Source organism: Parus major, chromosome 6 (assembly GCF_001522545.3).
Source record: "Parus major isolate Abel chromosome 6, Parus_major1.1, whole genome shotgun sequence".
Lineage (NCBI taxonomy): Eukaryota > Metazoa > Chordata > Aves > Passeriformes > Paridae > Parus > Parus major.
This window is the reverse complement of record NC_031775.1, coordinates 1,715,066-1,728,362: the sequence shown is the minus strand read 5'-3', so window position 1 is coordinate 1,728,362 and position 13,297 is coordinate 1,715,066. Positions and strand designations below refer to the sequence as shown.

At 56.9% G+C, this 13,297-nt stretch overlaps 2 protein-coding genes across 2 annotated transcripts; both read right to left on the bottom strand.

The window, feature by feature from the left end:
- Nucleotides 1-949: 949 nt before the first annotated feature.
- Nucleotides 950-2,364, bottom strand: DDIT4 (DNA damage inducible transcript 4). Its single transcript, XM_015633385.2, has 2 exons — nt 2,209-2,364; nt 950-2,039 (listed from the first exon to the last, which is right to left on the bottom strand). The coding sequence occupies exons 1-2, from the start codon at nt 2,303-2,305 to the stop codon at nt 1,564-1,566; spliced, it is 573 nt and encodes a 190-aa protein (XP_015488871.1). The 5' UTR covers nt 2,306-2,364; the 3' UTR covers nt 950-1,563.
- Nucleotides 2,365-7,231: 4,867 nt separating this feature from the next.
- ANAPC16 (anaphase promoting complex subunit 16) lies at nt 7,232-12,739 on the bottom strand. Its single transcript, XM_015633384.3, has 3 exons — nt 11,622-12,739; nt 9,692-9,766; nt 7,232-7,975 (listed from the first exon to the last, which is right to left on the bottom strand). Exons 1-3 carry the CDS (start codon nt 12,052-12,054, stop codon nt 7,860-7,862), a joined length of 624 nt encoding a protein of 207 aa, XP_015488870.1. The 5' UTR covers nt 12,055-12,739; the 3' UTR covers nt 7,232-7,859.
- Between the last annotated feature and the right edge of the window lie 558 nt (nt 12,740-13,297).

Below are 13,297 nucleotides of genomic sequence, written 5' to 3'. Positions count from 1 at the left end.
GGAACTCGGGCTTTGGAGCTCCCTTTCCACCCCTCTCAGTCCCTCCAGGGATGGGTTTGTGCTGGATGAGCCCACAGGGGATGCCCCTCATGTGAAAGGGGGGTGCTGTAGCACGTGATCCTTTGAGAAATGCTCCAGGACCCCAAAATTTGAGGGGAAATCCCTCCTCTGTGCACAACGTGTGTGTGTGTAAAGGTAAATCTCCAGCACTGCTTGTTGCCCTGACTGCTCCAAGCTGGTATTTACACCAGGGAAGCAATCTCTGCTCCCAACACTCCAGTTATGGGTCACTCGTGTCAGAAAGCAAGGTTTTTGTGGTGAAAATCCTCATCAAAAAGTCACTGTTTGTCTGTCCACAGGGGTATTAAAAAATAATAAAGAAATCAAACAACCCTAGGCTGAGCCAGAACAAGCTCACATGTGAATGGAAATGGTTTTTCAGGCTGGTTTTATCCCCCCACACCTTCCACGGGCTCCTCGTTTGCCAAGCAGCTCAATTATCCTTGAGTGAAAGCCTCTTCCCCCAGGCTTCTAATTGCAGGTTTGGGTAATTGGCCTCAGCGTCGCGGAGTGTGTTTGGGGCTGGGGTGTGCTCCCCCCCAGCAGCTGTGACCCTCCTCCTGCTCAATCCCACTTCGAGCCCGTTCTCCTGGGTTTCTGCCCAAATTCCCCACCCTGGCTGGGTGTTGGGGGCTCCTCGCTGGCCACGAGCGAGCCCGGGGCTGGCTCGGGGGGTCCTGACTCAGCCCCCCTGAGTCACTGCCCCGTGGCTCCCATTAGGAGTGGGCGCAGTGGGATTCACCCCCATTCCCAAAAAACATCCAGCTCCCACCGCAGGGGCTGCCCTGCCAGGGAAAGGCTTCCCGAGGGTGCCCAGCAGGGAATTCTCTAACCAGTGGTTGCATCATCCCCCTCCCCCGAGCAGAGGTGACAACAGGCAGACGGCGGCTTATCATCAATCAAGACAAAGTTTTATTAGAAAAGTAAAAAAACCACCCGACACGATTGCATAGGAATTCTCGCACTTGAACATCAAGTGAGTGTAAAACTGTAACCAACGAAGTGCCCCCCCAGCGTGGCAGGGCCGGGGGTCCTGCCCTCCGGCCCCCCCGGCGCCCCTCTCCCACCGCTCTCGTGATCAAGGACACAATTCCAGACCCCGGCAGCCGGCGCTGGGCTTTGCCTTTCATCCAGACGCCCCCTCCCACTGAGACCCCATTGATTACAATCCTGGTTTACAAAAAAAAAGAGCCCCCCACGATTGATCTGCCATCAGGAGACCAGCACCCCTCCAGCAGCCCCGCTGCCGCCTCCGGGAGCGCGGTCGCCGGGATCATCCCGCAATCACCGACGGCGTGAAGCGACCTCCGCCCGGCTCCCGGCTGCTCCACGCCAGGGACGTCCCGGCACGGGCAGGTCCCCGCGGGGACCTCGGCGTGCCCGAACTACTTCCACCTACAGCCCTACTCCAGCCTAACCTAAACTACAGCGGCTGCCAGGGGCCGCCACGCTCTGCCCGGCTCTTCCAAAGCACTTGGGAAGTGGCTCCTCCGGCCCGGCCCATCAGCACTCCTCGATCAGCAGCTGCTCGGAGCTGTACAGCTTCTTCTTCATCACCCTGAAGCCCGTGCTCAGCTTCAGCGGCGCGAAGGCCGGCCCCGAGGCGAAGAGTCCCTGGATCTTGGGCCAGAGGCGGGAGTCCAGCCGGAGCACCAGGGTGAGCTGGAAGGTGGGCACCACACCGGGGTCGGCGGCGATGTGCCCCACGTCGTGGCAGGCCTTGCCGTGCTCCACGCACAGGTCCAGGAGGGCCCCGCGCAGCCCGCAGGGTTCGCTGCACGCCAGGCGCAGCAGCTCCGTCCGCACCTGCTCCTGCAGCTGGGCCGGCATCAGGAGCCGGGAGCAGCGCTTGGCGCCCAGCGGGGCCCGGCCCAGCGCGGCCTGCACCATGTCCAGCAGGTTGGCGCACAGCAGCTCGTCCTCGGGGTCGTGCAGCAGGTCCATGTCCGGCAGGGAGACCCCCTCGGCGTACTCGGCATCTGAGGAGGAGACAGAGGCAGGTCAGCGCCAGGGGTCCCGTGGGTGTGGGAGACACCGATCCCGGGTTTCGGGGGTGTTAACAGGGGCTTGGCGCAGCACCACCGCCACCTCCTCCCCCCCAGGAGACCCCTCATCCCTCTTCCAGCCCTTGAGGGGACCCGCACTCACCTCCCTCCGAGCCGGAGGCGCTGCCCAGAGACTCGCAGTCGGAGGTCTCCAGGCGGCCCCGCTCGCCGCCCGCCAGCCGCTCCCACAGCCCGGGCATGGATCTGGATACGGGAGAACACGCACGGCCCCGGCTCCGCCGCTGCTCTGCCCGCACCACCCGCGCCCCACCCTTATATAGGCACGGCACGGCGGGCCACGCCCCTCTCCCCGCGTCCGCCAATGGGAGCGCGGGGCACGTCCGCGGCGTCTCTCCTGCCCGGTGACAGCGGTGAGGCCACGCCCCCTCCCCGGGCCACGCCCCCTCCCGCTCAGGCCGCGGCCCCGGGCGCTGCAAACGGGACCCGGGGTTGCGTCAGGGCCGGGCCGGGCTCCGGGGACCCCGCACCCCCCGGGCCCGGACAGCACCCCCGGACACCCCCCCAGCACCCGGGATCACCCCCGTACCCCCGGGACCAGCGCACCGCTCGGGCACACGCGTCACGGTCCGGTGGGGAAGGGGACACCCGCCGTGTCCCCGCACCCTCCCTGGGCCGGGAAACCAGTGAGGGTTCCCTGAGGATTAGGGCTTGATCCGGGGGATGTTTGCGTGCTGGCACCGGCACTGCCGGCTCCTGCTGCCCCGCTCCAGGGACGAACCAAAGCGGGAGCCCACTCTCCGCGATGCCGGTGTCCCGTTCGCCGGCCCTGTCCCGGTTCCGTCACCGGGAAGGGATGGTGGAGTGAAAGTCGTGCATGACCAAGGCGTGCGGGGCAGGGCACGGACAGCCTGGGATGGGGTTTTGCTCAGTGCCAGGCTGGGGGTTACATCCCTCTGCTTCCCCTGGTGTTCCCTAAAAGCGGGACGGGCCACGGGCGAGCCCCCGGCCCTGGCAGCGCGTCCCCCGCCGGTGCCCGCGGACGTGACCTTCCCAAAGGCAGAGCCTGAGGAGCGCAAGGAGCCCAACTGCAGATAAAGGGCTTTGTTTATCCTCCCGCTGCGCTGCCTGCCGCTTTATCGGAGGGGCTGAGCACGCTCTGAAGCCAGCCCGGGATCTATCTTGGCTTCTGTCCTTCCCGAGCCGAGATTGATAAGAGCCCGGCGATAAAAACACGGTGCAGAGCGCAGGGCAGGCAGGAGCGAGGGTCCCGCACCCACCGCCTGCGACCTCCCAGCCAAAGGGGGGCAGAGGGTCTGCGCACCCCTCCAGCAGCTCTGGCTGCTTTTTAGGGGTCAGAGCTTGGACCCATCCGCATTTTGGGAGTGGGAGTCCGTGCTGGGGAAGCATCCCAGGGAGCGGAGGAGATGTGTGGGGAGTTGGGAACAAGTCCTGGCTTGCGCCTGCGGCTTGCAGAGCCACTCCTCGGCTTTTTGGGATGAAAAATGAACAATCCCCCAACCCCAGCTGTTAAAAATATACCCCAATATTTGCACACTCAGCTGGATGGTGCTTGGGATCCTGTTTTTCACAAAATGTACCTGGTGGGTTATTTCTCCCCACAGCCACCAAGCCATTGGTAGGAACGTCGGCTGGGTGAAGCTGAAAATAGATGAGAATCTGCTGCTTTGGGGGGGTCAAAACAGGGGGAGGGCAGCAAATAAACAAAAAAGAGGTAAAGGACCACAGGGAAGGCGCCTTGCTAAAAATAAGCTGGAATTCTGGAGCCAAGCATAAATATTTTTCTTTCTTTGCCATAACATCTCCTGGTAGGCAGCGGAGCAAGCAGCTCTGGTGTGATGGCAAGTTTTAGTGGGGAAATGTAGTTTTTGATCCACACAATAAAATAATCCAGCTGGGAGGGGAGGCAATGTGGGGCTGGCAGCTCTTTCTGCTTCCCAAAAGAAACTGAGATCCAGGCCACTCCTCTGCAGCAGGGCCTCCAGGAATGGTTTTGGGCTGGAAAGTAAAGTTTTAGCTACAGTGTTGGTAATCCCTGCACTTCCCCTCCCCTGGTCCTGCTGCTGGCAGTAAACCCAGCGTGGTTTCTGTGGATGAGCAACGTGGTTTTCCCCCTGACCTGCTGTCCTTTCTGGGAGAGCAGACAGAGATTGAGGCTTTCTGGACAGCCTGTTCCCAGCCAGCTGTGCCTGTCCCCGTCTGTGATGAGATTGACTCGATCCTTCTGGTTTCCAGCCCGGCTTTACAAAGGGTTAAGCAGGAGCCAGGGAGGGGGAGCGGCTGGCACTGGGGAGGGTCCTTGGCTGGGCCCCTGCCCGGGATGTGCTGAGCTCAGCGCTTTTGCAGGCTGCAGGGGGAGGGGCTGAGAAGAAGGAGGAGGAAGAGGAGGAGGAGGAAGGGTGGAGATGTACCGAGGGGCTCAGCGAGTGCCCTGGCTCACGTCGACTGCAAACTGTGCCCCGTTTAGGGTGGGGAGCAAATTCCTGCCCCATGGGCTACTGCTATGGAGGAGTCCTCGACTGCATGAGATTTTTTTTTTCCCCAACAGCTCTGTGGCCCAAAAAGTTGCTCTTAGGTAAAGTTACACACTGTTTTGGCACAGACACCGGTGAGATCCTCTGTGTCCAAGTAACAGAGGGGCTGAGGCCAGGGTTTTAACTGTGCCTGGTGGGGTGGGTGTCCTTCACACCCACCAGGTTGTGGCTGGGGGTGACAGGCACACGAGGGGTGACCCTGCATCTTCCGAGCCCGTGGCCAGCTCCGACAGGTGAGCTTTTGGCTGCGTGGGACGCGGTGGCAGGTCCCGGCGTGCTGCTGGCCGGGCAGGTCTGTGCCACAGCCAAACCTTCCGGGCCCGTCTCTCGGCCCTGGGACAAGCAGCTGCAGGAGCCGGGCGGAGGAACGAGGAACGTGCATCCAGGAGGGCGGTGGACAGGTTTTGGCAGCTGAGATGCCGAGCGCCGGCTCGAGTGCTGGGGTCGGCGCCGTGCCGTTCGCAGGGTGCGGGCCGTGAAACTCATCCCCCCTCGGGTGCTTCTGGGGGAAGAGATGGCAGAGGGTGTTTCTGGGGGTGCTGCCCCGCACTGCTGCATCCTCGCTGTTGGGAGAGGCCCTTCCCGGCGGGCGGCCTGCCCGGGCAGCCAGGCGAGCGCGTGCCTTGGCGCCGTGGCCGGCGATGGGGCCGCGGCCAGCGGCGAGAGGAGCCGGGGAGGGGAGGTGTGAGCGAGCCTTGTGCCGGTACATAACGTTCTGCTGCGAGCACCCACAGGAAAACCAACCAGCAGCCCTGAACGAGGCTCTTTGTTCGGCTCTTTTTTTCATTTTCCCTCCCCTCCCCGCATCAACTTTTTTTCTGGCAGCTGCCGGGCTCCCTCCCCCCCTGCGCTCCAGCTGCAGGCTCCGAGCGGCCCCCGAGCTCCCGGGACCCCCGGGGCGGCGGGGACGCGGTGCTTCCACACCCCCAAGGAGAAATACCCACCGCTGGCACAGCCCCGCTGATCTGCAAAGCAAATTCTAGGTTGGCTTGGGAATTTTCCAGCTGCCAGGGAAAAGCTGGGTTTGGAGGAGGGGGAGCGTGGAAGGTTTTTGCCCATACGGATGCCTCCAGTCCTCCCTGCCTTACATAAAGTGTTTACTGAGCGGGAGGAGGGAACGGCCAACAACATGTTTTTGCATTTGTAGTACTGTACAGGGTGAACTTTTCACTTCCTCTCAATGGCTCTCACACATGTGTCTATTTTGGTGCTGGGCACACATACAAACACACCATGTACAGCACAGAGCTGGGGACGTTCCCTGCTCCTGCTCTGTCCCAGCACAAGGAACTGCTGGAAAACAAGGAATGGGAGGAGGGCGAGGGGGATAAATCTCAGCCCCGCCGTGTTTTGGATCTGGACGGGGAAGTCTGGGCAATGCTTGGGCACTGCATCCCCTGGGCAGAGCTGCAGGCACCGAGCCTCTGGCATCCCAGGAGGGCTGGCAGGGTGGAAAAGTTTCCCAAGTTGAGCAGTGAAAAGGAAAAGCTCTTTCTGTGTCCCATTGTGCTGGGTCAGGGAGTCGGGAGGGACCGGGTGTGAGTGAGGGGGTTTGGGGGGGAATCTGCCGCTCCATTCCCAAACCCCACGACGATACGAGGTGAGGATTTTCGGCAGGCTTGGCCGAGGTAGATTTAGGTGTCCGGAGTAAGCGGGATTAAAAATAGATGCCACCAAGCAAACAAAAAAGCGGAGGGCTGAAGCGCTCCCTTCTTTCCCATCTGGGATGGAGTTTGAATCCCGCCTGCCGTCACGTTTGGAGCGCTCCTGGCCGCGGAGCCGCTGACTGTGCAGGAGGCCCCCGCAGAGCAGGGCCTGGCAGCCCTCCAAGGCTGGGGAGGAGGTTTTCCGGGCTGGGGCCGGGGCCGGGGCAGCCAGCGTGGGACAGTCTCAGCTGAGCTGCAGCCCTGTGTGAGAACGGCCCTGCGCCGCTCCGGCAGCCGCGCGGTGAATTTCCACGGGGCTGGAATTGCGCTTCACCTGCGGCTCCGGCAGCGTGGGGCTCCGGATTGCCCAGAGCTGACTCTGGCACTGGAACTGATTTATTAACAGCAACAAACACAGAAGGTGGCTGTATAACTTCCCCCCCTCAGTTTTAGCTAATTGCTGGTGATCTAAAATGGGAACGGATCCCAGTTAATCTGTTTCAATGCAGATGTGGCTGGGCTGAAATAGTAAAATATACAATCATCTCGTAAGTAAGATGTTGGAAATGGAAAAATTATGCATCTGGAGCAGTAAATCAAATAACTGCTTGCAGACGGTGCCTTGCTCCTACCCCCTGCTGGCCAACAGAGCCATGGGGCGAAGGCTCTCATCCATGGAAAATCAACATGTTGAAACGGTTACACCAGAACATGGAAATCCAGTTCCCCTCCAAGAACAGAAGTGAAGTACAACCAAAAAACAAGATTATTTAAATGGATGGTTTTAAGCCGGGGTCTTCTCCTCTGGCTGAGTTAAACCAGGATTAAAATCTGACTTAAGTCAAGCCACTTGGTTCCTCTCTCATTGAACTTCAGTCTACCATTGTGACAGTCGATCTGCCTCTGAGCTTTGCTAAACCTCCGTAACCCCCCAACAGCTGATTGTTTCAACAGACCAGATAAAGAGTTTCAGAGAAAGAATTATTTTATTGTCAGAAATCTAACACAGAACAAAGAGAACAAAGTTTCAGGGTATTAAAGACAGAGCAGTGTCCCACCAGTGCTATCAGAGAAAGGGCGATGAAAAGGGAATGGCTTGGGCAATGGCCGAGGCACTGCTGGAGGAGGTGACACCGCTTGGCCCCTCACCTGACCCCAGGACAGTTTGTGTCCGTCCCCCAGAACGACAGCTGGGGCTGAGGAGTGCTTCTGGCGTTTGCTCCAGAGGGTTTCCCCGCTCACCCAGCGCTCCGGCTGCGCTCCAGCGGGAACCTGGGCTGAGTTACGGGGTCGCCCTCCCCACAGCCACACTGTCCGTGTGCCCTCCTCTGTAAACGATACGAGATTCTCCGAGGGCTGTACAGCTGATCCTGCCTTCCAAGTTACAGAATCCAAGCCCTGCCAGCCTGTAAGGACCTACAGAATCCCCTCATTTCCATTTATTGGCAGCTTTACGGGGGATCCCCACTCTCAAAAAAACCCAAAGCCCCATCCTGGCCGATGAAGCTGTCAGCATCTGATAAATGGGGGGTGTTTTGAAGCCAGGCCAGGGAATGTTTTTCTTCTGCTCCCTGACAGCAGCGATCCAGACACGCTCAGCCTGAGGAGGGAGTGAATCCCAGGAGCTGCTCTATTGGCTTGTACCTCCACTCATCTGCCTCCAGCTCTTCCACCAGACCGGCAAGTTTTTCCATCCTTGCGACTTGTTGATCTGCGAGGAGTTCAAAGGTAACTGCGGTTTGCAATGGCAGTGCAATTAAACCTTTCAATTACATGCAAATTCCCAGCTGTCAGTGGGGAGCAGGGCAGAATAAAACCCACGGAGCCCATTTGAATCCAAACCCACTCTGTGCAAACAGCGAGGAGAAAGCAGGGACAGGCTTTTCTGCCCCAGTGTGTGTTTACCCATCCCTGCCCGTGCCATGTACATTCAAGTCCTAACAGGGAAACATCAGGCCCATTAGTGTATGGGGGTGAAAACAGGATGAAGCTCATTTCATAAAGCATAAATATTTATAGTGCAGAAGAACAGAGAAGTTCAGAGAGGGCTTGGTCAGCCCACGGTAGAGCTGGGTGCAGCAGGAGGAACTGTGACTTTGACAAAGGTCCTTGGAGGAGGACCTGGATGAGTGTGGCAGAGAGGCTCTGCAACCAGAGCCTGCTAATGAGAGGAAGGTCCCCAGACAGCATCTTCCTCTCAGGTTTATTTATAACCAGTCGTGTGTTGGGCACACATTTGCAGTTAAATGTGCTGCAGTGGTGCAGAGATGGGAATATCCCTTCTCCCAGCTCTGCTGGAAGTCTTAACAGTGCTGTAAGCTCACTGCAGCCTCCTGGAGACACGGCCCAGGGCTAGCAAGAGACTCAACATAAACTGTGTGTGATTTATGCTGACTGCAGCAGTGGGTGCTTTTAAGAGGGACTGTTCTCACTCCACCTCCTGCACCCTTTTGGGAACTGTCAAACAAACAAGCCAAAAATTGATGACCTCAATCTTTTTCTTTTTTTTTTTTAAGCCCTTCACCTTTCTTATAGGGAGAAAACAGGGAGGTGCTCCACAGTTCCAAAGGCTAGTGTTTATCGGGGTGCCAGGCTGTGTAGCAGCCCCTGGTAGCTACAGCCACAGCAGAGCTGTGGAAACAATAGCTCTGGAGCTCAGCTTTGCTTTCTGGTGCAGAAATACAGGATCAGGGCCTTGCAAGCTGCTGCACGCCCCAACAACCGGAGTAGGACAGGAAACCTCTCCGCTCAGAGACAACAGGTGGAAGTACCATTCTGGCTGACAAGAGGCGGGGACCAGAAAGGATGTGACCCTCAAGCAGCAGACAGGATCTGCTGCTGGGCTCTGTGAGAACCAAAGCTGTGACACAGCCAAGCCCATTGCTGGGTCACAGGCACCTGGGTGAGGGCAAAGGGCCCGGCAGGGAAGCAGAGGTTCAAACAGGATGTCAGGCTGTTCCCTGGGGAGGCAGGGAGTGGACTCAGCCCTGTCACGCCACGCCACGCCACGCCACGCGTGGCCACCTCCCTCCCGAGTGCCTCGGGAAACCTCACTTGACCCTGCCAGGGCCACAAGGGCTCAGCAGAGAAACAAAGGTGGAATGGAGCGTCTCTCTGCCCCAGGCCAGAGAGACAGTCAGCACTGGGCCCAGATCAGAGCGTGGGCGTTTCCTGCCCAGAACCTCCTCCTCCTCTGGCCTCACCTTGCGCTGCCACACAGCCATGGAAAAACAAGCTTCGGGAGGCACAGCCTGTTCCCACCCAGCCTCTGTGGGCTCCCAGTGCTTTGCATAGGGCTTGCAAAAGGACTCAGTGGTGGCCTGACTTAGCATTCACTCTGCTTTCTTGTGGCTGGCACCCGAGAGCAGCTCAGGCTTTGCTCCCACCACCTTCCCCAAGCCACACGTGGCCGGTGCTCGGCACTTACCGTGCTTCACTTGCTTTAACGTCGATGCAACCTGAAAGCTGAACACAGACTCACAGAGGAACCTCTCAGAGCCATCTGTAAACAGAAAAAGGAGATGGCTGAACCCCAGAGTTTGAGGCTGAGCAGCCTTCAGTGCCCCTGACCTCCTATTTTTCAGTTTGAGGTGCGGGTTCCCCTTGCCTTGTTCCGACACTTTCCCCAGTGCTGAGTGCAGCCCCTGTGACTCTGCACAGGGCTTTGGCTGGCTCCTGATCCTAGGTGGAATTTTGTTACATCCCCTCTGAGAAGCAATTTTAGTCCATTTTAAATAGAAGTTAAACTAAGGAGAAGTCAGGTAATGTTATGGAAGTCTCTGATTCCCCCAGGGCTCAGACGCTTGTGTCCTTAGAATGCTTTAGGATTTCCCACGGGCTCAGACCATAACCCTACACAGAGTTTCAAATAATGTGTATCCAAGTCAGTAATTGATCACACAAGTGACTCAGAAATAAAGCAATCTGGAAAACATGGCTAATCATGTACCAAGCACTGACATAGTTTATACTGCCTCCTTCTAAAAAACCCCCAAATATCTATGGGTTAATTTAGAAATAAGTGAGATAGTTAAAGTAGCAATAAAAATCAGGCAGTCAGTGTGAATTTCTGAAGAGGAAACTGCACAGGCACTGGTAGCTGCCTGATGAAAGAATGGGTGTCAGAAATTAAAAAGCCAAGCTAGAGCTTCCTGCAGCAGGGACAGTGTTTGGTTCTTCCTGTCACCCAGAAACTGCTGTGTTCCTGGTAAAGAGGACAGCCCAAAGGACAATCCATTTAAAGCTCTGTGCCAGAACAATGTGGAGAGCAGTTTCAAAGGCAAAACTCTGGAAAAATCTAATCCAAAGCTGAACCCCAGGGAAGAGCTGGAATTTCACCGTGCTCAGAGCTTCCTCTCACAAGTGCTGCCCCAAATGCATCGTGGAGACATCAGCAATAATTTTTTCACGGAAAAATATTGGAAGGGGCTGTCCAGGGAGGTGGTGGAGTCACTGTCCCTGGAGGTGTGCAAGGAACAACTGGACGTGGCACTCAGTGCTCTGGTGCTGTTGATAAGGTGGGGATCGGTCACAGGATGGACTCAATGGTCTTGGAGGCCTTTTCCAACCTAAATGTTGGATTCTCTCCTCCAGCTCCCTGTCTGTCCTGCCGAGTGGCTGTCAGGAGGAACAGCTGCCTGTCTATTTGGTAACACAAAGTGCTTCATTACTTTAATTTGTTTTGAGGGCTCGTTAAGTTCTGTGAGCAAACCTTTAGTCATAATTACTTCAATAGCCTGGCATATGGGCTCTAATATGTAATAAAAACAACCCTTCAACGGCGCAGCCATCAGTTCCCAGCTGCCCCATAGGGACACTCCAGTGTCGCTCCCAGCCATCCCACAGTGACAAGGGAAGTTCAAGGGGAGCAGACAGACTCTGATTTAACCCTGTCACCCAGAGGACCTGCCCTTCCTCCCTCGCCCAGGGCTTGCTGGGCTTCTCCTTCCTCAATCCCCACAAACCCAGACACACGCTGGCAGGGAGACAAGCTGCCTCCTGGACTAACCCGGTCAAATCCAACCCAAACCATGAAAATTACTACTTCTGCCAAGAAAAATACTCCTGTCTCAGCTATCCTCGCAGTAATCCCTGCCTGACATCAAAGGATTAGCTAACAATGAGCAATTAACACAGTCATGTTCCCTTTCAGGTAGATGCTTCCTGGTCTGAAGTGTTGTCATGGAGCTAAAAAGCAGGTGACTGCCAGAAAAATCACTTCCTCATGAACAACTGGTGGGAAAGCCGGGATCAACCAAGCCCTGGTGCTTCCTTTCTACCTCCAGCTTTTGCCAGTGGGGTGTGAAGTTCAGCAGCTTGGAGGAGGAGCGGGGAAGGAGAAGAGCAGGAGCAATCACCTTCCAGCATCTCCCCGGCTCCTTTGGGATAAGTGAAGAGAGCTTTCCGGGGTGGCGCCAGGTCCGAGACGCTGAACCCTGACCCTGTCACGGAACTGCCACTGACTCCACCGGCCGAGGAGGATGAGGAGGAGGCTGCCATTGCACCCCGGCCCAGCCTGGGAGGACAAAGAGCAGAGCCTGAGTTAGGAAGGGTGTCTCGGAGTTCCCCAGGCTGCAGAGCCAGCGGTGACGCGTCTCCGAGGATGGATGAAGGCAGTGAGGGGCAGGATGAAGCCGCCTCCACTGCTCCAGAGCGTCCAGGCTGCTCTGTGTGTGTGGGAGAGCTGCCTGTGCCCACCGTGGGGATGGGCACAGAGCTGTCACACCCCAAAACTGAAGGTAACCCCCGTTCCAGCCCCTCAGAATTCCCCTGGGGATTAATCCAGAGCATGCACAAAAATAACAAGGTACAGGTTGCTGGCCTGAATTCACTAGCCTTTAGCTGCCCTGGCGCTTGTCCTGCTCCTCAGGGTCATAAAAGGCGGGGTTTCTTTCCTTTTCTTCCCCCATGTTTCCAGGAGCACAAACACAGGAGCTCTGCTGCCTCATAAAACCTGGAAGGTTGCAGGACTGCCAGTTCCAGCACCGCATCCTGCACGGAGCCACGCCGTGCCTAACTTGCAGCAGCTGCTTTCCACATCACTCCAGACGTGCTTGTGCCTTTTGAAACACTGTATTTGACTTAAACTGGGGATGCCTGAGGATCCATCTGCCTGTGCAGCACAATTCCAGCTGCTTCTTGTATGCTCTCGTCTCAGCCTTGTTTTTAAGAGGTACTGGGTTTGTCATGACACGGGACTTAAAACTCACCATGTCCCTCTCTGATATAAAAAAGGTGTCACTTGGCCCTTATCAGTGACAGCACTTGCTGTTCCTCCAAATACTTATAAGCACTTCCAAATGATCCTGCCCATTTAATTCATTTCTGTTATCGTATTTAGTACACTTCTGCAGGCTCTGTAGAGTACACAGACAGCGCCCTTAGGAAACATTCGAGTGTTTTGTGGAGAAAATGGGGTTTTAAAGCCTTAAAGCTTATCTTATTCCACCCCTTGCCATGGGCAGGGACACCTTCCACTATTCCAGGTGGCTCCAAGCCCTGTCCATCCTGGCCTGGGACATTTCCAGGGATCCAGGGGCAGCCACAGCTTCTCTGGACACCCTGTGCCCCTTCTCAGGGGCTCACAGGGAATAATTTCTTCCCAATAACCCACCCAACCTCTGTTAGCAGGAAGCCGTTCCCTTTGTCCTGTTCCTCCATCCCTTGTAAGCTTCCCAAGAGTGCTCAAGGTTACTGTAACACAGCAAACAGCGGCTCACAGGAGGCTGGGGGCTCACGGGCCATGAATAAAAATGCCTGCATAAAACAAACTTTTATTTTTGCTATGCTACACGCAGCAACACCTCCCTCAGCAAACCCTCAAGGCTCAGCACCCTCCTCGCAAGGGAAGTGCGACGATTTGCGCTGAAACGATGCCAGCCGGGGCTCGCAGACCCGACAGATTCCTAAGTGTGGCTGCAGGGGGTTTATTTTAAACAAACACGGAGGAGAGGAGGCGGCAGGTCAGGGCGATGCCTGGGCCTGTTACAGGAACCTCCAGCCAACGCCTCAGGCACCTCACGAGCCGCCATCT